Genomic DNA, 20,045 nt, shown 5'->3' with positions numbered 1-20,045 from the left:
ATCCCTAAGCTGCTACACAAGCCAGACGAAAAAGTGAAGAAAATTGTAAAATAATTGGATTATTGGATAATTGGATTGAATTATTGGATATTTGATTAAGAAGTTTGTACTTAACTTAAGTACGTACAACTATACTCTGGCCAGACGGATGGATGCTTAAAGTTGGTTCCTTGCACGATTTTCATGGTAAACAAATCGTAACATAACCTAAATGTTTTTTTTTCTACTACAGTCTGAAAACGGCGAGACGCAGGGAAAGGTAATAAAAACTACTTAAAAATGACCCAATATCTACCGCCGAATTTGTTGGCGTTATTCGCCGCACGGGATCCCATCCCGTTTATGCCGCCGGTGGATAAATTGCCACATGAAAAGAAATCGAGAGGCTACTTGGGAGTGGCCCACTTTATGACTGATTTCGAGGATCCCGAGGACACACCGCTGCCCAAGACGGTTGAGACGCGCCAGGAGCGCCTGGAGCGAAGGCGTCGCGAAAAGGCCGAGCAGGTGGCCTACAAGCTAGAGCGAGAAATCGCCCTGTGGGATCCCACTGAGATAAAGAACGCCACAGAGGATCCCTTTCGCACTCTGTTTATCGCACGTATCAACTACGACACATCTGAGTCAAAGCTGCGGCGTGAGTTTGAGTTCTATGGCCCCATCAAGAAAATAGTCCTGATCCACGACCAGGAGTCAGGTAAACCCAAGGGCTATGCCTTCATTGAGTACGAGCACGAGCGCGACATGCACGCCGCCTACAAGCACGCCGATGGTAAGAAGATTGACAGCAAGCGTGTCCTGGTAGATGTAGAACGGGCCCGCACAGTCAAGGGCTGGCTGCCGCGTCGCCTGGGCGGAGGACTGGGCGGCACTCGGCGCGGTGGCAACGACGTGAATATCAAGCACTCTGGTCGCGAGGACAATGAGCGAGAACGCGAACGCTACCGCCTAGAACGTGAGCGCGAGGATCGTGAAGGAGCAGGCGGTCGCAGCAACAATGGCGTCGAGCCCAGAGGCGCCCCCGGAGGACGTCCTGCCTTTGGGGCAGACAGACGGCGGTCTCGCTCCAGAGACCGCAGGGATCGGGAACGTGATCGTGGACGTGTCGCCGTGGCTGGCAACCGTTCCCGCAGCCGGTCCCGTGAGCGCAGAAAACGTCGCGCCGGCAGCCGGGAACGCTATGATGAGTTCGACCGCCGCGACAGGCGGGAGAGGGACCGTGAGAGAGATCGCGATCGCGACCGTGATCGTGAACGTGAGAAGAGGAAGAAGCGTTCCAAGTCGCGCGAGCGCGATTCCTCCAGGGAGCGACGCGAACGCAAGCGTGACCGAAAGGACCGCGAACGCGGAGGAGTGGCCGGCGATGTTAAGGAACGCAAGCCCGATTTCCGTGAAATGGACATCATCAAGATTAAGGAGGAGCCCGTCGACGATGGCTATCCATCGTTCGACTATCAAAACGCAGCCATCAAGCGCGAGGTTGACGATGAGCACGAGGAGAAGTACCGTCCTCCGCCTGCGCATCACAATATGTTCAGTGTGCCGCCGCCGCCCATCATCGGACGCAATAATTCGAATGCAAACCCCAATGCAGCTCTCAATCCCGACAATGGCCAGCAAAATGCCAACGAGCAGAGCTGGTGGCGTCAGTAGAGACGGATTCATCCCATTCATGCCCAGACTCTTAAAAGTATGCCCCCTACGCTGACTATTTTCAGGCACAGTGACCCGGAGCCGGAACAAAATAGAGCACAGTGGATCGGAGCAGAGCAGGAGGTTAATAATTAAAAAAAAAGCCAGCCTTCTATTGGTTGTAACTATTTATTCAAATTTATTTGCAAATTCATGGCAGAGACCAATCCTGGTTGGATTAATATGATTATTATTATTATTATTATCCATGGTTCCATTTTACACAACAATTTTACAGTACAGAAGAGCAGAGCGACATTAGCAACAAAAACACCCAATAACGATGCAAATCCAATCCACTAATGTGCATAGCTTAAAACATTTTAATTTATAAGTAACTCTTAACAACAAATTGATAATGAAAGAAAAAGTAAGTAAAAATAAAGCTAGCCCTACATGTGTTTGTTTCCCCACCTTTGGTAAGGGGGTTCAAAGGGAAGTTTCAAGACGGAACTGGAATTCGGATTGAGTTCGGCTACAGTCTGCGGTGTTTGGTATATATCCTGGTTTGTCATGGTATCTATCCCATGGTGGTTCCTGGGATACACACACTTTACTCTTATTACTCTTACTTACGCAAAACAAACAAACCCAAAAATCTCTTGTACCTTTTGCACTAACCCGTGCCTTTTATTTTCTCTTATCTTTTTGCAGTTTTCAATATTGAAAATCTGAACAATGTGAAAACAAAAGCATAAGTATAATTATAAACGCAAAGAACACGCGGGAATTAGTTCCATTTTTGGTCCGTTTGCCCCAATAGAAAAAGTCTTATATCAGGTAATTTAGTTAATGCACAAAACCCACTAATCAATGCGTTTACCGTTCTAGGACGACACTAGAAACGATAGCTTCTCCTCCTGTCCTCCTGTCGGGTTGAGTTCTCTGTGGTGTTTGTAAGTTACTACTAAAATCGGGCCAATTTTCCTGATATTTTTCGACTGTAAGTTTTTTCCGGGTAAGAATCCGACGTGACGAGTGCGTGAGTGAGTCTTGAGGTTTGTGAGTGGAGTTTTCCTTTGTTTGGTACACATTTGGAAATGCTTTAATGGTGGAATGATGCAATCTACATATAAACTATGTTTGTAATCGCTTTACAATTTCGATCGTTTCATGTACGTTTGGCTGGTTTTGAATCGTACTGAAGAGAAGAGGGAGCTAGCAGCGGAAATCACGTATAGAAAAGAAAACAGCTAAAAGCGCTAAAGGTTTGATGTTGGTAACTGGAAAAAAAAATGCTATAAGAGGTCCTCCAGGGGTCCACGTCGGTCCAGGTTGGTTTCGACGACCATAAGTGATGCGTTTTCTTTGGGGAAAAGGTGATTCTCTTTTTGTATTTTCTTCAACAGAGCAGCCTCTGCCAAATTTTCGGCAAACTGCTTAGTTCGAAACTACTACACGGGGGTAACTTTGCATTGAAACAATTTAAGCATAAGTAGTCCTTGTCGAATAGCCAGAATCAAATGGTAGTTGTTAAAAAGCGTTTGGTCAGTTAATAAAATTAATTCAACTGAAGCGGATAAATAAACGTGTTTCTATTGTCAGTAAAAAAAGTTAGCTAAAACGAAATTTTTTTTTGCTGAAATTGTAAAAAAGATACAAATTTGAATTTGTGCGGGGTTTGGTTAAAAATCGTTCTAATTCAGGGCAATTCGATTAATCGATAAGCAGATAACGCGCGTGGCGATATAGTCAGAGGACAGGTTTTAAATTAATCTTGGGTTTTCTTAAATCCAAGAAAAGAATTTTAGAAACTGCATTGATGTTTTATTTTGATCAAAGCAACATTTAAAGTAAATGAGTGAAATTTCACGGGTGCATTTTGACTTATCGTTAAGTTTCCGTGTTTTTTTTTACTAAATCTAAAATATGAATTATAAATTAAATAATTTACAAATATTTGAAGCAATATGGAACAATCAATGCAATGCAGTGCAGTGGTTTTATTTAAAACAACAAATTAAACAATTTTTATTCTAACAATCGATAACAAAAATCAACCCTGTCGCTGCAACCCTGCCAGCTAGCGTCTCTGGTCATTTTTAGGCATTTCTAGCGTGCAAATCTGGGGACACACTGAATACAACCATTTTTTGGCGTGTGTGTAGAAGAGGGAAGCCGCGGCGAAAAATTGCATTAAAACTTGAAACGAGCAGCAAAACGGTAAGAACGCAAGATTAATATAATTGCAAAACTCACTTTGAGGTGGCAAGCAAGCCGCGCATGAAGTGTGTGATTTGAAATAACTAATTTGTGTGTTATTTGCAATTTTTTCTTGTACAGCACGCCGGCATCATTTCATATTTTTGACTCTCACGCACTCAGAAAACCCATCGAAAAAAACATGTCTGACGAAAAGAAAGGTGGTGAAACCGAACACATCAACTTGAAGGTGTTGGGACAGGACAATGCCGTGGTCCAATTTAAAATTAAAAAACACACTCCGCTGCGAAAGTTGATGAACGCCTACTGTGACAGGGCCGGGCTGTCCATGCAGGTTGTGCGCTTCCGCTTTGATGGCCAGCCTATAAACGAGAACGATACCCCAACTTCGCTAGAGATGGAGGAAGGCGACACCATCGAGGTGTACCAGCAGCAGACCGGCGGTTTCTATTAAACCCATTAGTTAAGTTAGTTTTCATTTGTACTACAAAACAAACAACAACAACAACAAACCACAACAGATGCAGTAAAAAGGAAGCATAAAATAAAGAAGAAACACGAGCAGATATACTCTGCACACCGAACATAACAACACAGAGAAAACGTATGGCATACAAGAAAGGAAAAATAAAAATTTTATAAACTATGTAATCCCCCCATTGACTGATACATGATCTCAATTTATTGGGTAGAAATCTGCATTTGTTTAAACGGCTTGGGTTGCCGTCCCGTCCACATGAGGAATTGCCGGTGGCGCGAATTTCCCGGTTTACGCGCGTGTAAAGACGCAGGCATACACACACACACACTTATGCACAGTCTGAGATGTGATTCAGGGGGGAAAATGTGTAGTGTGCGTGAGGGCAGGGCTGTAGGTGTGCAGGCATACGCCTGTATTGCCTATGCGTGTAAATAGGTATACATACAAAATCGGGCTGAACCGAACGCTCCATTTGATGGAGAAATATGCACGTTGCATAGGCATTGGTGGTATAACCTTAAAATTGGTTAGATGACGTCATTTTACGGAATTTTCTAGATAGACGGACATAACCCTTAAAAATCCACCATCTTGAAATTTGATTGCAGATGTTCTGTATGTGTTTCTGGGGAAGTGCAACAGTGTTTGAAAAATCTACTGCACATGGAGATTTGTATGTATACCAAGAACGGATATTTTCTCAATCTACAAAATAATGTACAGTTGAGACAAAACATTTTCAAGCGTAGATAGACATACAAATGGATTTATGTATGCATGTACTACCATTTACGTAGAATCTTCCAGAATACTTACTTAAGAACATGTGGATCATAGATTAGATGCAAATTCTACAAATTCTGTATCTAAGGCTATACCGTTAATCAAATCCCTATAATTTCAAACTTCATTATGTAAAACGTAAAAATTTGGCTCATATTTATTTTAAAAATGCCCATATGTAATTATGTGTGCATCTGTCTGTTTGTGTATGTATTTCTATTTGAAAGGCACCATTTTCCCACATAAAAATTAACTCATGTCATGGGTTAGACCCAATCTTTTGGATTCTTCAGAACCTTCATTAGCTCACCCTCCTTGGATGTGGATTTGGGCTCGTGCATGTACTCCCAGCGGGCATGGAGAGGCAGTGACATCAAAATGCTCTCATAGCGCGCACCGGGCGTGTATAGGCCGAACTTGGTGCCGCGATCGTAGATGAGGTTGAACTCCACATAGCGGCCGCGGCGAAGTAGTTGCCACTGCCGCTCATTGTTGCCATACTCCCGGTTCTTGTGCTTCTGTACAAGGGGCATGTAAGACGGGATGACGGCCTTAGCACAGCCAGTCACAAAATTAAAGGCAGCCTCTTGGTTGGGTGAATCGATGTCGTCAAAGAATATGCCGCCAATGCCACGGCTCTCGCTCCTGTGCTTGATGCGGAAGTAGTCATCGCACCACTTCTTAAACTTGGGATAGTAGGAGGTGTCGTGTTCGTCACAGGCAGACTTCAGAGTCTGGTGGAAGTGGCGAGCGTCCTGTTTGTCCAGGTAGTACGGTGTGAGGTCTGTGCCGCCCCCGAACCACCATTGCTTTTTGCCATCTGGTGTTTCCACCTCAAAGTAGCGATAGTTAAAGTGGATAGTAGGGATATGTGGGTTGCGTGGATGGATCACAGCGCTCACACCGCTGGCAAAGAAGGGTAGTTTGGCGCCCTCCGTCAGGTTCTTGCCACGGGAGCGCATCTGTTGAACAGCAGCTGGTGGCAACCAGCCTGTGACCACCGAGATGTTAACTCCCGCCTTCTCGAAAACATCGCCATCCTGGATAACGCAGGTAATGCCGCCGCCACCCTCCTCTCGCTGCCAACGGTCCACCTGAAACTTCTTGCCACACATCTCCTCCGATTCCAAGGCGCGGCAGAATTCCGCCTGAATCTCCATAATCATCAGCTCCATTCTGTGCCGCATGTTGGCCTTGTCCCCCAACAGGACTGCGGCATCTGTTATCGGCTCGGCCATGAACCTGGACGTATCCAGCTTTCTCTTGACCTTTGCGTTTTCGGCCTCCGCCTGTGCGTACGTGACCGATGAAAAGGCCGACAGCCCCAGCCCCGTGCCGAGCAGAAAGCCACGGAAATGCTGGCTCCTGGTCCGTCGGCCGAGCTGAAACACGCCCAACGACACCAGGGACATTGTGTGCCGTATTACGTTCATGTTGCTCCAGAGCCTACTTACAAATTTTAGTGATTAATTTTTCCTCTAAAAGTGCACTTTGTTTGTTATCTTTTTTCACCGGCATTTGAAGACTGCTTGCAATCGATGTATCGACACCTAAAAGTGACACTCCAGAAAAAACATTTTAACAAATATTCTCGCATTCTTTGTTTGAAAAATTTTTGTAAATTATAAAAATAGACTAAAATATTTTAGCATAGAGAGCCTAGCCTTTGCAATTCAATTCATTCTAATTTCATTCATATTCAACAAAGCAAGGCATCGATTTTAAAAATACCGACCGCCACAGAGCGTCGTTCGATAACTACTTGCGAGTACCTTTCTGATCGGCAGCGCGTCAACGAAAATATTTAAAGAGTAGCGTCTCGCTTCACTATTTGTAAATTAAAGGTATGGTATGTTAATTGTTAAGAATATAAACCAAATACGTTAAACAACTAGAGGCGCTTTGAGTTTATTTGTAACGCTTACACCGAATGCTCTCTCGATTTGTGCACTAAGGACCGGCACACGCAAACACACAAACACACAAGCTGCAAAACAGGCAAAAAAATGTCTGGTCTTAACAAATTTCAAGACAGCGAGGCTTGGCGTCAGAAACTGCGTGATCACCTTCTGGCCAATCGGTAAATACCAGACTCTCCCTTACCATTGGATAGTAATAGTGTTGTTCTTATTATTTAGAAACTAAAATTATTATATTTTCGACTGTATGCATGAAAAAAACATATCCCTTGAGAATGACATAGTAACCATAGAATTATTAGAGTAGCAATTGACATCCATCCGGTTTGTGATAAGTTTCAATTTTTCAGAGTACCTAAAAAATCTGCACAAATGGAATCTAAGGAACAGCGCTACAGCCTGGATATTGATGAGGACCTGAAGAAATTGTTAGAGGCGAGAAAGTTAAAGAAGGAGCAGCAGCAGAAGCAGGCGGAAGCTGCAACCACAATCAATATGGGTGACGACACCATATACGAATCCATGGCCACTGGAGATGCTTCGGAACATGGTGATGACAGTTTTGATGCCTTTGAACGCATGTGCGATAAGACGGCATCCGATCCCGATAGCACCCTGTTTCAGTACCTGCACAGTGAGGACAAAAAACATGTTCTTGCCATGGCCAAGGAGAATAGCGGCATACGTGATCTCAGCGGTGAAGACAGTGAGTAAAAAGAAAAAGCCTATGCCATTAGAGATCCTATAGAAATTAAACATTTTTGTAGCTGCCCAGAAGGAGATTGAGTTCTTGCGTCGCATGTTGGAGCAGATCGGCTCTGAGGATCACTTGGACAACGAGAGTCCGGTCAAGGGAGTGGAATGCACACAGCTTGAGGACGTTGAGGCACCCTCACGTTTTTGGGATAGTGACCAGACACTGGCCTGCAGTGAGGACTCCAATCCAGAGCCAATGGCGAAAAAGAATGTCTCGCCCGTAAAGATGGTGGGTCTGCTGCGCCCCTCGACCATAATCGAGGCCTATGAGCAGGAATCTGATGTGTCGTCACACGTGAGTTTCCAGAGTGCTCAAACCCAGAAGACAAATGTGTCCAGCTCCTATGAAACGGCCACAGAGTCTAGTTCCATAGGAGGAACTCTTCTCAACGTCGATGACCTGTTCTATGCGGCAATTAAGAAAGCCAAACCGCTCAACATGTCTAAGGAAGAAGAGCGCGAGCTGCTGGGTGATTTGCATGGCAGCTTAATAGAGCTAGCGTCTCCCTCCAAAAATGATGATGAATCGGATTATGTTGAGAATACAATAATTGAATTATCATCGTCCGACGAGGAGGAGGGCATTTCCAACGATAAAGCGCCTATTTTTGATATTAAGGAAGAGGCATTCGCGGATGAAGCAGAAGAAAACAAAGAGAACTCGATGCATTTCAATGATACAATCGAGGAAATTCAGTATATGATGCAAAAAGGATTGGAGTACATTGCTGCCGCTGCTCCAGTTCCAGCAACCGTAGCCAAACCCAAGAGCCCAGTTCTTCAGAAACAGAATACATTTGATATGTCACCCAAGCGTTTGCTCAAGACTGCTGCCGCCGAATTTCTGCAGCCCCCTGTGCCTCTACGCAGCAATAACAAGCCGCAAAATGTGATGCAGTCGCCGAGTAAAAGCAAAATACCACCTCGCTATGACATTAATATGCATTTGAAAAAGACTCCACATACCTTCTTAAACACACCATCGGGCATTCCCCAGCGTCGTCAGCGCCAATTGAAGCAGCCCTATGATGACATTATTAGTCCCATTCGCACATACACTCAAATGTCTGGTACGACACCGCTGATGAGTACTTTCCGTCAGACCAGCACAGATGTCTTTAGCACTTTGGCCATTACTGAACTGGAACAGGAGTCCCGTTTGCTGCAGCCTGCTGCTTCCACTTCGGCGGGAATACGCAACGAACTGGACATCGTATCCGCATCTCAACTACTGCCCAAAAAGGCGTACATATCTTCAGAGCTACAGCACGTAAGTTGAGAAATGGAATTGAAATCGTTGGTAGGTTCTGTAACCCCACAGACATTTGGCAGGTGATCGATGAACGCACGCCCATACCGATGCCCAATGTGCAGAAAATTCAAAAGTATTTGAACACGGCCGTTGAGCCAAAAGTATTCCGTCATGATGGTAAAATGAAGCTACCTAGTGATGCCCCCGTATCGCACATTCCACGCCCTGCCAATCAAAGTTTGGCCGATCTGTCGCTCGCCTCCGGCGACATCTCCATGTATACCCTTCGAGATGCTCAGCAATTTTCGAGCAAATAAGAAATATCTGAATGTTGCATCAAAAATAAATGTATTGTGTAACTATTTCTAGTAAATGCCATCGTTTGCCGTTTCTGGAGATCCAGATCTATTTACTGCTTCACTGCAGGACCCTTCCAGGCGCGATTAACCTTTGACTCGGAGGGGCGGCCCAACTCCGTGCAGATGTAGCGGCCAACTTGTATGAGTTTGTCGAGATTAACGCCTGTATTAAGTCCCATTCCGTGCAACATGTAGACCACATCCTCGGTGGCTGCATTGCCAGATGCTCCCCGGGCATAGGGACAACCACCAAGGCCAGAAACAGAAGAGTCCACCACGCGTATGCCGTATTCCAGTGACACCAAGATATTGGACAGAGCCTGGCCATAAGTATCGTGGCAATGAACAGCCAGATTCTCAGCGGGCACAGCTCGGGCTACCTCGTCCAGCATTCGACGCATGCTGCCGGGCGTTCCCACGCCAATGGTGTCGCCCAGAGAAATCTCATAGCAGCCCATCTCATAAAGAGCCTCGACTACTCTCACCACAGCACTCGGCGCAACGGCTCCCTCGTATGGGCAACCTACTATTGTAGATACATAGCCACGAACACGAACTCCATGCTTTTGGGATGCTTTCAGAACTGGCTTGAAGCGCTCGATTGCCTCGGCGGCTGTGCAATTGACATTTTTCAAGGAAAATGCATCAGAAGCGGCTCCAAAGACGGCCACCTCCTCGGCACCGGCTGCCAGCGCACTCTCGAACCCTTTGAGATTCGGTGTGAGCACCGGGTAGTTGATCCCTGGCACTTTGCGAATGCCTCGAAATACCTCTGAATTGTCTCCCATTTGGGGAACCCACTTTGAGCTCACGAAACTTGTTGCTTCAATGGTGGTCAGGCCGGTTTCGGATAGCCGATCGATCAGCTCAATTTTCGTTGCTGCTGGCAGGATCTTTGCTTCATTTTGAAGTCCATCCCGTGGACCCACCTCCACAATCCGCACCTGGTTCGATTGACTTGTAACCGCCGTGCGCTGTGTGTTATTGTAGGGTTAATATTCATATGAGATTGATCTATTTGGCTAAGCTAGTACCTTGGCAGTGAAGGAAGCCAGAGATCGGTATGCTGGGAGGAGAATTCGTGGAATTGGCATATTGCTAGATTAAAATGTTACGTATTTTCGACTTGCCCACCAGCTGTTTCTTATCAGCACGATCGATATATTTCCAACAAAAGCATCGATACTAATAATTATATATTGATATATTTATATCATCACTAATGCACATACATATGTGTTGATTTTTCTGAAAATTTGGCGGTTTGGTGATTTAAAACTAATTTAGACTATATTCAAATGGAACACCTGGATGATTCTGCCCCGGAGGATGAGGACGTGTTTCATTTTGAGTCTGAGCACCTGGCACTCCGTGGCAATGAGTTCTATTCCAGCCTATTGCGCACCATTGCGGTGTTGCAAGCCCAACGCATTCGTGTCCACCAGCAGATTGATGAGTTAGAAGCGACTAGGAAAATTTACCTGAACAATCCGCAGCTATTGTTAGACAAACTACGCAGCAACGAGCCGCTGATATCGGACAACTATATAGTCATAGCGCCCTTGCCAGAGCTACCCACATTGACAGCCAAGGACGGAGCCGGAGTTTCCACAAATCAGATGGCTTCTTACACTCCAGAATTACCGCAGTCCCCGGAAACAGTGAACGACAGCAATAGCGGACGGTCGGTTAAACACCACAACCGCCTCTGGACCAACGAGGAGCAGCGACATTTGGAGCGGCTGCTAATTCAGTATCCGCCGGAGGAGGTGGAAAGCAGACGCTTTGCGAAGATAGCCAAAGCCTTGGGGAATCGGACAACGCAGCAGGTGTTCAGTCGCATACAGAAGTACTTCCAGAAGCTACACGAAGCTGGCATGCCGGTACCAGGGCGCCTGCCCAAATATCGCCGACCACCCCTGACCAAACCCAAGTTCAATATACGCCGATCTACGTTCTTTCCTGCCCAGAATATATCTCTGCAAATGCCCGAGGACGATATAACACTGGACGAACTGCGAGGGCAGTCTCCTGCGGGCGCTTTGTCGCCCGCATTCTCACAAGCCAAGTTGGAACCCAAGGCCGAGACCGACGGCCTGGACGGCGATCTGGATAAAGATGCCAAGCGTAAGGAGCAGCTGCGTCTGAAACTTCTCACGGCCGTACTCGAAGAGAAACAGCAAATCGAAGATGGCTACAATCCCGATCCGATGGCACCCAAGTGCGCCGAATGTGAGGCGGCGTCTGTGACCAGGACGCACTGGCGCTGTGATAGCTGCTATTGCCATATAAATTTATGCGGCGACTGTCTGGCCGGTCAGTTGATCGAAGAACGCTTCGAGCATATGGGCCACGAAGTTGTTGTGGATCAGGACTCATAGTTTTCTTCCAATTAATACTTATTTGTAAACATTATAATAAGACAATAAAAAATGAGTAAATTCTATGTTGAAACCAAATTAATTACGCAGCTGGACGGTTGACTTCGGCAATGCCTGTAGCCGCTGTCGCCGCTTGGCCTCGAACTCGGTCGCCAGCTGCCAAGTTTCCTTGTCCAGTGCATTTTTCCCACGGGCAATGCCCAGAAGGCGTGAAAGCACCAACAAGCCATGCAGATCATCCGCATTGCTCTTGGCATTCGCCTTGCGCATATCCACGAAATCCTGTTGAATCATCTCGGTGTGTTCCTCGCTGACGTTAAACGGACTGATGCGTGCCAAGGTCAAATACTTGCGGAACTGTTGGAGGCGCGCTGGCTGCAAGTAGTGGTGGGCCGCCTTCAGAGATTCATCCAGCAGTTCCACGGCCTTGGCATCGGCGTTAATAGGCAACACAAAGTCGCTCTGTAAGAGAGGTATTTGATTTGAAATCCAATCGCACATGAAATACTGTATGCTGTACCGGTAACATACTGCGTCCTTCGCTCAGGACAAGCACAGGAATGTTCACATGGTAGTCAATCTGATAGTACTGGAAATCGCACTTTAGCTCCTGGCTGTTGATCAGGTGCGCCAAGTGCTGGATGGCAAGGACGCCATTCGCCTCCAGTTTGCCCTGCTGCATGTACGTCTCGTCCAGCACCAGATGAGTGTGCGGTGCTAGCTGTAGCATGCCAGAGACCAGCTTGTTGGTCTCGTAATCCTTTCTGTTGGGCCAAGAATTGTTAATCATACATATTCACGATCAAGGCTTATGTCTCACTTACTTGGGGGCAAAGGCAGCCGTGTTCATTGTCTCCAGAGTCATGGCCAGGTAATGGCTGGCTGGCAAAAGTAGCTCCAGTACTTGGTACAGCTTTGTTGTATACTGTGCCAGTGATTCCTTGGGCAAGTTGCATATGTTTAGGGAAAACTTTCCAATGCTCTGCATCTCGGAGCGACTGTACACCGAGGAAATCAAATGGGAAAGCAAATACTCGGCAGCCAAGTCATCGTCAAACAGGCAGAGCTTCAGAAGCATCCGTAAATCTTTGTGCACGCTGGTCTGTGATAGATCTTCGCTGGCACTAGCGTCCGCCGGCTGTTGTAGACTCTTGTCCAGCAGCGGATTGGCGTGCGGCAAATGCTGGACTGCAAAGGCATGCACACGTGGTATGAGGAAGGGCGATGGATGCGTGGCCTGCAGCTCGCTTAGGCTATCAAAACCCTCCGTATCTATGGTGGCGGCATCCAGCGAGGGATCGACTGATAGGAAACCAACAAAGTCGACCAGGGAATTCAGTTTATAGCTATCAAAGTCTTCGTACACTTTCACCATGCAGGCCATGCTGGGTCGACTGGGCAAGGGAGAATTTATCAAATACTCAGAGCCGAGCACGGCTGGAGCAGCGGCCGATGAGTTCCCCGATGAGTCTGACTTGGTCCCCTCAACACATTTTCGTTTGAGCAAAGTATCGTTATCATCTTCTACATCCATGGCTTCCTGGTCATCCAAAGTACGCTTTTTGGCATTGTTTGGCGATTGCGTTTGGCTGAGCAACTTGGGCTGGGGACTGCACTTGCCTTCGTGTTCCTTGGTCCAATCATTCAGGCCTGGCACTGAAACCACAAACAGTGTACGCCTCTCGCCATGCACATTGCTCTCGGCATTGTAGTCGATTGATTCGCCCGTTGCCAGCTTTAAGCAATCATGGTATTGGCCGTGCTGTAGACGCTTGCTTCCGTCCGAGGATTTCACTTCATAGCGCTCCAAATAGATTTCCGGGTCCATCATGTCCTGAATCATGCCCCGGAAACGCACCAAAGTCTGATCCTTCAGTTTATGCAACGGCGTGTAGTTTAGCAAAGGAATGGCGTGCCATGCAGTTGAATCCTTAAGCAGCTCCTTCAACTCGGATGGGTCCCTTTGGCTGTAGTGGTCCAATCCGTTGGAAGTACTTGGCATATCCATTGAACAAGGCATTATATTTTGAAAAAATTCGCAAATAACAAACAAAAACTCAGCAGCTGCTCTACGTTTTGTGTCGATAGCGCGCCAAAAGTGGCAAATATCGATGAATTTATAGCGATGTGGACCTGGACGATGGCTCCGCAAAACAGGGCTGCAGAAGCCACACCAAAACGGATGTAGAGGCGGATGTGAACAACATCCGCAAAAAGTAGGAATTTGATACAAAAACTATGAGCAAGAAAAGCAATGTCTGGCAGTTTTTCTACAAGGCCAACGATACGGTGGCCACATGCTGTCTATGCAACAGAAATTACTCGAGAAAGGGCAGAGGCACCACCTGCCTGAGGAACCATTTGAAAAGCAAGCACCCTGTGGAGTTTCAAACACTCGCCGAAGATATCAGGTGCTTAGTGAAAAGAGAAGTAACTTACAGGTTGCCACAGCATCCTACATCGCAATTGGAACTGAAACTGCATGTGAGTATTTCAATCTGTTCCCTGAGATATTCCCTCATGATATAGTTACATTTTGAAATCAGAAGATCGCTCCTGATCCCTTGGAAATGGACAATGAAGATCAGTTGTTCGCGCGCTGTGACGAACATTTGGCGCAAATGTTTCTCAATCACTCCTTCGACTTGATAGAAGGCCCCGGATTCATAAACTTTGTGAAAGTTTTGCACTCGGGATATGTGATCAAAGCGAGGGGCTACTATGAGAATATATTGTGCCGCGATATCCACAATAGACTTCACGTTCAGGTGAAGCAGCAGGTGGATCTGCTAGGTGCTATATCGCTGAGCACCAGTCTGTGGTGGGCCAATAACGATGGCCTGCTTAGCCTTTCGTGTTTTGGTGTCACGAGTGATTTCAAGGCTCAGCGACTTACGCTCAAATGCGAGGCCCTTAGCTATGAGGACACCGACAGAGTGGCCTATTGTATTCAGGGTTTGATCTCAGGTTTGGATATGGGGCTTTCTAGAGAGAAGGTTCATTGCATTATCCGAGATGAGGCAACTGCTCTGGCCGGAGCACTTCCCGACTGCTCTGTCTCACGCCTGCAAATGTGTGTGAGATTCGCCTTGCAAGAGAACCAACAGCTCCAGAATCTCTACTCGAAATGCAAGCAAATTGTTGAGCATTTTGCGTCCTCCACGATGGCCCAGGAGCAGCTGAAATTCATTCAAGAGATTCGCCTTAAACAAGAGCCGTGCTCAATCATCGCCGAAAGTCCCTTGAGATGGAACTCCATTTTCGACATTATGGGCCGTGTGCTCAAGATGAAGGACGCTCTCTCGCTGTACGCCGAGGAAAATAGTCTGGTCCAAATCTATCCAGATGAATGGCTGGACATTGATTTGTGCAAGAAAGTAATGCAGCCTTGCGAGGAGATCATCAAAATGTGGAGCGATCCTTCAACGACCGCCTCTTCGGTGATTCCGCTTGTGGCTGCCTTGAGGGATTCTCTTCGAACAGATGTCCACAATTTTGTGTCCTCAGTGGTAATCTTTCATTATAAAACAAAGCAAATAAATTTCTACATATCCTAATACATTTTTACAGACCATTTGCAGCTTTGCCCGTAAACTGCTAGAAGAACTGGAAATGAAGTTCTCTCATATTACCACAGATATAAAATATCTGGTGGCCACATATTTGGATCCGCGCTACAAGCAAGCCTTCTTCAACGATCGCGAAGAGCAACTGGTCACCAACGAAGTGCTGCAGCAGCTAACCAGCATCCAAGGAAACGACGAGGGTCAGCCTTCTTTGCAAAAAGTTAAAATATCTTCTTCGCAAATTAAAAATGAATCAAAGATTGATACCATTTTGGATAATATACTGGCCTCTGGCTCTGCCCATAATCAGACAGCCACCACATCCTTTAGCTCTCAGTCGCAGTTTAAGAACCTCCTATATCTATACAACTCCGAGCCAAGAATTGAGAGGAGCATGGATCCTTTGATTTGGTGGAAAACAAACATCAAATACAGCCCCCTGTATAGGATTGTTCGGCAGTTTCTTTCCGCTCCGGCAGCGAGTGCGTCCAACGAGGCATTGTTTGGCGAATCTGCACATTTGTATAGTGATATGCAGGGGCATTTGAGTCCCGAAAGTGTATCCAAAATATTGTTCATCAAGTCCAACTCTAAGGTCTCCGACAACAGAGTGTAAAAGCTGAGATTTGTATACTTTAATCTTAAAACTACTTGAATTGTTAATTATTATTTTTAGCCCCTGTAGTCGGGATCATTATGCTCCTCCTCATCTTCTTCCTCTTCTTCATCTTCATCTAAATAAAAATATTATTGTTTTAGTTTTTGTTTATATTAAACGAGATAATTGCCTTTCTTACCATGATCACGCCGCTTGCGTACATAAGCCCGTCGTGTGGCAACTGGCGCCGTTTGATCCGTTTCCCCATGCAGCAAAGAGTTTCGATATAAAGCCAAGGGCTGCCATTCCTCTGCACGACTCGATGGCATGCCAGGTGGTATGATCTTGTCCAGGAAACTCATAATCACCTTCTTGTCCTGCTTCAGCAGTTTGTAGTTGAATTCGTTGAGCACCTCCAGGAACAAAAGACGTGTGGGTGCCCGCACTGGATCATCGGGCTGCTTGTTGGCAGCAAAATAGATGCCACCGCGATGGATGGCCGCCACCGGATCGCGATTCTTGAGCGCATCGAAGCCGAAAGTCAGAGCAAATCGCTTGGCCAACTCTTTAAGGTCGAGAAACTCTTGTGAACTCTTTGATACTGTGCCGTCTTCGCTCTGCTCGAGGAGCGTCTTGAATACAGTGATTAAACTGAGAAGCAGGGTCATGGCAAAGTTGACTTTGTTGATCTCACGTGCTTTGCCTAGCGTGGCCTTAATTATGTCACCATAATCATTGTAGCACTGAAAGATAAAAGATTCTGTTAGGCCTTCCTCTTACTATTAGAAAGGGGAGGACGTGGATGCCTCACCTTAACATAATATTTAAATATTGTGGCTGCTCGCATTGTGGGTATAATGTTGTAGACCACCAGTTTGCAATAGCACGCAAGGAAGTTTCGCTTCTTGTGTAATTCCTCGATGCGCGTCTCGTCCTGGACGGCATCTTGCTTCAGCGAGAAAACATAATGCTGCACAAAGTTGTCCAGTATGAGATGCTCATCCATCCGCGACTTGTACTCCAAGCTACGTATGTGCTCGATCTCGCTGCGTCCCAATTGATCGGAGAAGATGATCAGGAGATCACAGATGGATTGGTATGCCTGCAAGAAAATGGAATTTAAAATATGATTTCCGCTTGATAATTAAGCCATGTTTTGCACGCACCGCCTCTTGTATTTGCACTGTGGGTCCATCACGTGTTAGCTCAAAGCAGGCCGACATGAAGCTATCTAAATTGCTGCGCAGCTCAGCCACCACATCGGCCACATTGAGCGCTTCACAGTCGTTCTCCACGTAGTAGAGGCCCCAGCTAATGGAGAAGTAGCAGGCCTCAATGCAATAAGCCAGAGCTTCGTTGGGAAGGCAACGTTCGACATTGTCCTTGGACTGCGCCTCCTCAACGTCCTGAAACAGGGACTTGAACAAATCCCATGGATTGAGATTGTGCGAGGAATACAGAATGGAGAGAACCTTCAAGGCGATGGTTATATTGTAGATATCATCCTCGTTGGGGGTCTCCTCACCTAAAAATTCCACACATTCAAATTGAAACACATAAATATATAGCCTTACCCTGAATCAAATTGCGCCACTCTTCGATGACATCCTTGTACTTATTGACAGCGCTCTCGATAATGTTGGAGCGGGCAATGTTGCAACGCGTGTAGGTGGCACTACCCTCGGCACAGAGGCATTCCAGGGTCTTGGCGCATGTCTCCAACACATCCCTGCCAGTGTGCATGCTCATTACCTGATTGATTTTATCGAGCAGTGCCTGCAGATTACTCTCCTGACGATTTGTCGTATACAGATTGAGATCAAAGTACTGGGGAACGGCCAAGAGATTGGCCAACTTTTCGCTGTCCGCTTGATATTTCTCTAGCAAGGCGGGTAGCGTGACAATAAAATGCTCCGTCAGCTTGGCCTTCTCGTCCTGAATGGCCTTGAGCTCTTTGGCGGTGAATGTGAATTTCCGATTACTTGCACGTCCCACTGGAACCTCCCCAGAGGCCGATTGCTTGACGCTGCTAACCATGATCTCAATGAGCGTCGACTCCTGCTTGTTGTCGAGGAGCTCCTCGTTGGGACCCGGCTCTTCCAGCAGCAGATCTGTCATACATTCCCAGTCCCTGACCATCTCATTACTGTCGATGAAGGAGTCCACCAGGTAAGCGCCATGTTCGTGCAGCTCGGATTCAATGAAAAACTGAACCAAATCTCGCACTAAAGGAGTATTTGGCAGGCGTACCTTGCCTCGTTTGGTCTTAGTCTCTTCCATATCGTTGGTCAGATGAAATAATCGAACATTTAGAAACTCGGCGGCCGCCTGGGCTACGCCACGATGGGACGAATAGACCAGCTCGTACACAATCTCACAATCCTTGTCGGCCAAAATCTCTGGATGTATTCTTTACCCAATTCAAATTAATTTGTATAGAATACTGCCAAAAATGTATGCTTCAATACTTACTTTAATATACTGATCACCAACTTGACGGCATGAACAGACACTTCGAACTCCTTGTCCAGTGTCATGGCCACAATTCGATCCTTAAACTTCGAGGTGAAGAGTTCCAGTTTTCCCTTCAGTTCTTCTTTTTCGTACAGCGGCAGCAGCGACTGCAGACAGCGCAGACGCACCTCACCAATCTTATCGTGTAGCGTCCAGCCAATATATTTCAAGTAAGAGTCGTCCAAAAAGTTTTGCGGATAGTTTTCCATCCAGATGCCAATCTCAGCCATACAAATGGCCCGTATATCTGGCAGACTGTCCCTGTAGCGGTGCACAAACACGGACTTGAACATGTAGGTCAGCATACTCTTGATTTCATCCATGTTCTCCTCCAACTCTGATCGTTTTGTCATCAGGGAATCCAAGCGATCTGAGGCGCGACGGTCGCGAGACTAATAAGAAATTTGTATTGAAGGTATTGCATTTGATAAGTGTGAATGACACTACCTTTACACGCTCAGCCTCAAACTGTTTGGCAGCATTATCGAAATTATTCGAGACAAGCAGAGCCACATCCACCAAGGCAGTCATTAGCTTCATGGCTGCCAACGTGGCCGTGTGCCTGAAGGCCCGCACTTGCGAATCAGACAATCCCGTGAGCAGAGAAATTACATTGTCCATCAGGAACTGATCGTAGATAATGGAGTACTGGCATTGCTTGACGAGCGTTTGCACAAAATCGCAAAAATGATTTTTGAACTTTTTCCACTGGGTTCCGGTCATGATTAAGGGATATTCACCGCTCTCCTACAAATAAAATTTTTGATTGTTAGATGGATGGGAATATTGTGTGGTACCATGGCAAATGGATTACCTCGTCAAATTCCTCAGTCATTCGTCGAATGATTGCTGTATGATCCACTGGATATTGTATATCCTCCGATATCTTGCCCTTGCAGCCGCTGGCATTTATAAAGAATTGCATCAAAGCGACCAGCGCTGTTTCTCGATTTGTCTTGTATTGCTCTATCCATTGGTCGACAATATTCTACAACAGAGAACGATATTATTTAAATATTTAATGAAAAAGGCATTAGCTCCTACCGCTATGGGACTCTTGGAGTGTCGCACGATATAGTACAGGCTGTTTTCGTCTGTAGTTATCTCTCTTTCGTTGTCAATCCGTTCGTGGTGTGCTCTCTCCGCGGGCTCTTTGCGTGGCCTCTCGACGCGTTCCTTTCGCTCTGCTGGCGGCTTTTTGACAGCTGGTGCCTTTCGCTTTCGGGCTATTGGCGCGAAAAACTCATCCTCGTCGTCGTCGATAATTGGAGGCTTGTCCCGTACACCGCCACGAGCCCGCAATCGGGTCATACGCTTGGTGGGACTGTCTGCATCGGAAGTGCTTTCATTTAAAGCATCGCTATATTAATTAAACAAATCCGTTTTTAGGTAAACACCTGGCCAGGTGAGTTAGACATTTGTCGGACCTGTGGAGTTCCTCGTACTCTGGGGGCGGATCATCCATCCGAATGCGCTTTCCACCGCGGCGCGCCATCATTATTTGCTTAACTATTTATTTTATCGCCAGTAGGTTTCAATAGTTAATAAAAACACAATATTTTTTATATTTTCAGCCAAGGC

General features: G+C 46.4%; 9 protein-coding genes across 11 annotated transcripts; 5 read left to right on the top strand and 4 right to left on the bottom strand.

The window, feature by feature from the left end:
• Positions 1 to 72: 72 nt before the first annotated feature.
• snRNP-U1-70K (small ribonucleoprotein particle U1 subunit 70K) lies at positions 73 to 2,091 on the top strand. Its single transcript, XM_001355749.4, has 2 exons — positions 73 to 161; positions 233 to 2,091. The coding sequence occupies exon 2, from the start codon at positions 280 to 282 to the stop codon at positions 1,651 to 1,653; it is 1,374 nt and encodes a 457-aa protein (XP_001355785.2). The 5' UTR covers positions 73 to 161; positions 233 to 279; the 3' UTR covers positions 1,654 to 2,091.
• Positions 2,092 to 3,720: 1,629 nt separating this feature from the next.
• Sumo (Small ubiquitin like modifier) lies at positions 3,721 to 4,506 on the top strand. Its single transcript, XM_001355748.4, has 2 exons — positions 3,721 to 3,855; positions 3,976 to 4,506. Exon 2 carries the CDS (start codon positions 4,037 to 4,039, stop codon positions 4,307 to 4,309), a length of 273 nt encoding a protein of 90 aa, XP_001355784.2. The 5' UTR covers positions 3,721 to 3,855; positions 3,976 to 4,036; the 3' UTR covers positions 4,310 to 4,506.
• A 745-nt stretch (positions 4,507 to 5,251) lies between these two features.
• Coprox (oxygen-dependent coproporphyrinogen-III oxidase) lies at positions 5,252 to 6,690 on the bottom strand. Its single transcript, XM_001355747.4, has one exon. The coding sequence runs from the start codon at positions 6,550 to 6,552 to the stop codon at positions 5,386 to 5,388; it is 1,167 nt and encodes a 388-aa protein (XP_001355783.1). The 5' UTR covers positions 6,553 to 6,690; the 3' UTR covers positions 5,252 to 5,385.
• Positions 6,691 to 6,823: 133 nt separating this feature from the next.
• Positions 6,824 to 9,419, top strand: sip2 (septin interacting protein 2). Of its 2 annotated transcripts, XM_001355746.4 has the most exons (5): positions 6,826 to 6,963; positions 7,075 to 7,199; positions 7,389 to 7,744; positions 7,806 to 9,064; positions 9,127 to 9,419. In XM_001355746.4, the coding sequence occupies exons 2-5, from the start codon at positions 7,126 to 7,128 to the stop codon at positions 9,361 to 9,363; spliced, it is 1,926 nt and encodes a 641-aa protein (XP_001355782.2). In that variant the 5' UTR covers positions 6,826 to 6,963; positions 7,075 to 7,125; the 3' UTR covers positions 9,364 to 9,419. The 2 variants fall into 2 exon arrangements, with proteins under 2 accessions (XP_015036923.1, XP_001355782.2); XM_015181437.2 differs by lacking the exon at positions 7,075 to 7,199 and having other exon boundaries at positions 6,824 to 6,963.
• On the bottom strand, positions 9,376 to 10,577 carry Hmgcl (hydroxymethylglutaryl-CoA lyase). Its single transcript, XM_001355745.3, has 2 exons — positions 10,440 to 10,577; positions 9,376 to 10,379 (listed from the first exon to the last, which is right to left on the bottom strand). Exons 1-2 carry the CDS (start codon positions 10,497 to 10,499, stop codon positions 9,456 to 9,458), a joined length of 984 nt encoding a protein of 327 aa, XP_001355781.1. The 5' UTR covers positions 10,500 to 10,577; the 3' UTR covers positions 9,376 to 9,455.
• Positions 10,578 to 10,579: 2 nt separating this feature from the next.
• On the top strand, positions 10,580 to 11,851 carry Atac1 (Ada2a-containing complex component 1). The gene has a single exon (XM_001355744.4). The coding sequence runs from the start codon at positions 10,704 to 10,706 to the stop codon at positions 11,784 to 11,786; it is 1,083 nt and encodes a 360-aa protein (XP_001355780.3). The 5' UTR covers positions 10,580 to 10,703; the 3' UTR covers positions 11,787 to 11,851.
• On the bottom strand, positions 11,784 to 13,835 carry LOC4816195 (mini-chromosome maintenance complex-binding protein). Its single transcript, XM_001355743.4, has 3 exons — positions 12,611 to 13,835; positions 12,307 to 12,550; positions 11,784 to 12,248 (listed from the first exon to the last, which is right to left on the bottom strand). Exons 1-3 carry the CDS (start codon positions 13,804 to 13,806, stop codon positions 11,865 to 11,867), a joined length of 1,824 nt encoding a protein of 607 aa, XP_001355779.2. The 5' UTR covers positions 13,807 to 13,835; the 3' UTR covers positions 11,784 to 11,864.
• A 161-nt stretch (positions 13,836 to 13,996) lies between these two features.
• On the top strand, positions 13,997 to 16,128 carry LOC4816123 (zinc finger BED domain-containing protein 1). 2 transcript variants are annotated; one of them, XM_015181436.2, is made up of 3 exons: positions 13,997 to 14,270; positions 14,336 to 15,295; positions 15,357 to 16,128. In XM_015181436.2, exons 1-3 carry the CDS (start codon positions 14,025 to 14,027, stop codon positions 15,966 to 15,968), a joined length of 1,818 nt encoding a protein of 605 aa, XP_015036922.2. In that variant the 5' UTR covers positions 13,997 to 14,024; the 3' UTR covers positions 15,969 to 16,128. The 2 variants fall into 2 exon arrangements, with proteins under 2 accessions (XP_015036922.2, XP_001355778.3); XM_001355742.4 differs by having other exon boundaries at positions 14,333 to 15,295.
• On the bottom strand, positions 15,966 to 20,023 carry SA1 (stromal antigen). Its single transcript, XM_002133264.3, has 10 exons — positions 19,892 to 20,023; positions 19,509 to 19,824; positions 19,279 to 19,452; positions 18,912 to 19,211; positions 18,423 to 18,856; positions 17,525 to 18,360; positions 17,117 to 17,475; positions 16,762 to 17,052; positions 16,150 to 16,693; positions 15,966 to 16,086 (listed from the first exon to the last, which is right to left on the bottom strand). Exons 1-10 carry the CDS (start codon positions 19,960 to 19,962, stop codon positions 16,025 to 16,027), a joined length of 3,387 nt encoding a protein of 1,128 aa, XP_002133300.1. The 5' UTR covers positions 19,963 to 20,023; the 3' UTR covers positions 15,966 to 16,024.
• Positions 20,024 to 20,045: the final 22 nt, after the last annotated feature.

The sequence above is a fragment of the Drosophila pseudoobscura genome, chromosome 4 (genome assembly GCF_009870125.1).
Source record: "Drosophila pseudoobscura strain MV-25-SWS-2005 chromosome 4, UCI_Dpse_MV25, whole genome shotgun sequence".
NCBI lineage: Eukaryota > Metazoa > Arthropoda > Insecta > Diptera > Drosophilidae > Drosophila > Drosophila pseudoobscura.
The sequence above is the reverse complement of the archived record's forward strand: the minus strand, read 5'-3'. Positions and strand labels throughout refer to the sequence as shown.

Coding starts and splice junctions, on each gene's coding strand:
- LOC4816123 (XM_001355742.4), top strand. CDS start 14,025: ATGAGCAAGAAAAGCAATGTCTGGCAGTTTTTCTACAAGGCCAACGAT. Junction 14,271..14,332: donor AATTGGAACTGAAACTGCAT/GTGAGTATTTCA, acceptor TTTTGAAATCAG/AAGATCGCTCCTGATCCCTT. Junction 15,296..15,356: donor ACAATTTTGTGTCCTCAGTG/GTAATCTTTCAT, acceptor ACATTTTTACAG/ACCATTTGCAGCTTTGCCCG.
- sip2 (XM_001355746.4), top strand. CDS start 7,126: ATGTCTGGTCTTAACAAATTTCAAGACAGCGAGGCTTGGCGTCAGAAA. Junction 7,200..7,388: donor GATCACCTTCTGGCCAATCG/GTAAATACCAGA, acceptor TCAATTTTTCAG/AGTACCTAAAAAATCTGCAC. Junction 9,065..9,126: donor TATCTTCAGAGCTACAGCAC/GTAAGTTGAGAA, acceptor GACATTTGGCAG/GTGATCGATGAACGCACGCC.
- LOC4816195 (XM_001355743.4), bottom strand. CDS start 13,806: ATGCCTTGTTCAATGGATATGCCAAGTACTTCCAACGGATTGGACCAC. Junction 12,551..12,610: donor ACGGCTGCCTTTGCCCCCAA/GTAAGTGAGACA, acceptor TTGGCCCAACAG/AAAGGATTACGAGACCAACA. Junction 12,249..12,306: donor AAGGACGCAGTATGTTACCG/GTACAGCATACA, acceptor CCTCTCTTACAG/AGCGACTTTGTGTTGCCTAT.
- SA1 (XM_002133264.3), bottom strand. CDS start 19,962: ATGATGGCGCGCCGCGGTGGAAAGCGCATTCGGATGGATGATCCGCCC. Junction 19,453..19,508: donor ACTCCAAGAGTCCCATAGCG/GTAGGAGCTAAT, acceptor TCTCTGTTGTAG/AATATTGTCGACCAATGGAT. Junction 19,212..19,278: donor TGACTGAGGAATTTGACGAG/GTAATCCATTTG, acceptor TTTTATTTGTAG/GAGAGCGGTGAATATCCCTT.
- snRNP-U1-70K (XM_001355749.4), top strand. CDS start 280: ATGACCCAATATCTACCGCCGAATTTGTTGGCGTTATTCGCCGCACGG.
- Hmgcl (XM_001355745.3), bottom strand. CDS start 10,499: ATGCCAATTCCACGAATTCTCCTCCCAGCATACCGATCTCTGGCTTCC. Junction 10,380..10,439: donor TGGCTTCCTTCACTGCCAAG/GTACTAGCTTAG, acceptor AATAACACACAG/CGCACGGCGGTTACAAGTCA.
- Coprox (XM_001355747.4), bottom strand. CDS start 6,552: ATGAACGTAATACGGCACACAATGTCCCTGGTGTCGTTGGGCGTGTTT.
- Atac1 (XM_001355744.4), top strand. CDS start 10,704: ATGGAACACCTGGATGATTCTGCCCCGGAGGATGAGGACGTGTTTCAT.
- Sumo (XM_001355748.4), top strand. CDS start 4,037: ATGTCTGACGAAAAGAAAGGTGGTGAAACCGAACACATCAACTTGAAG.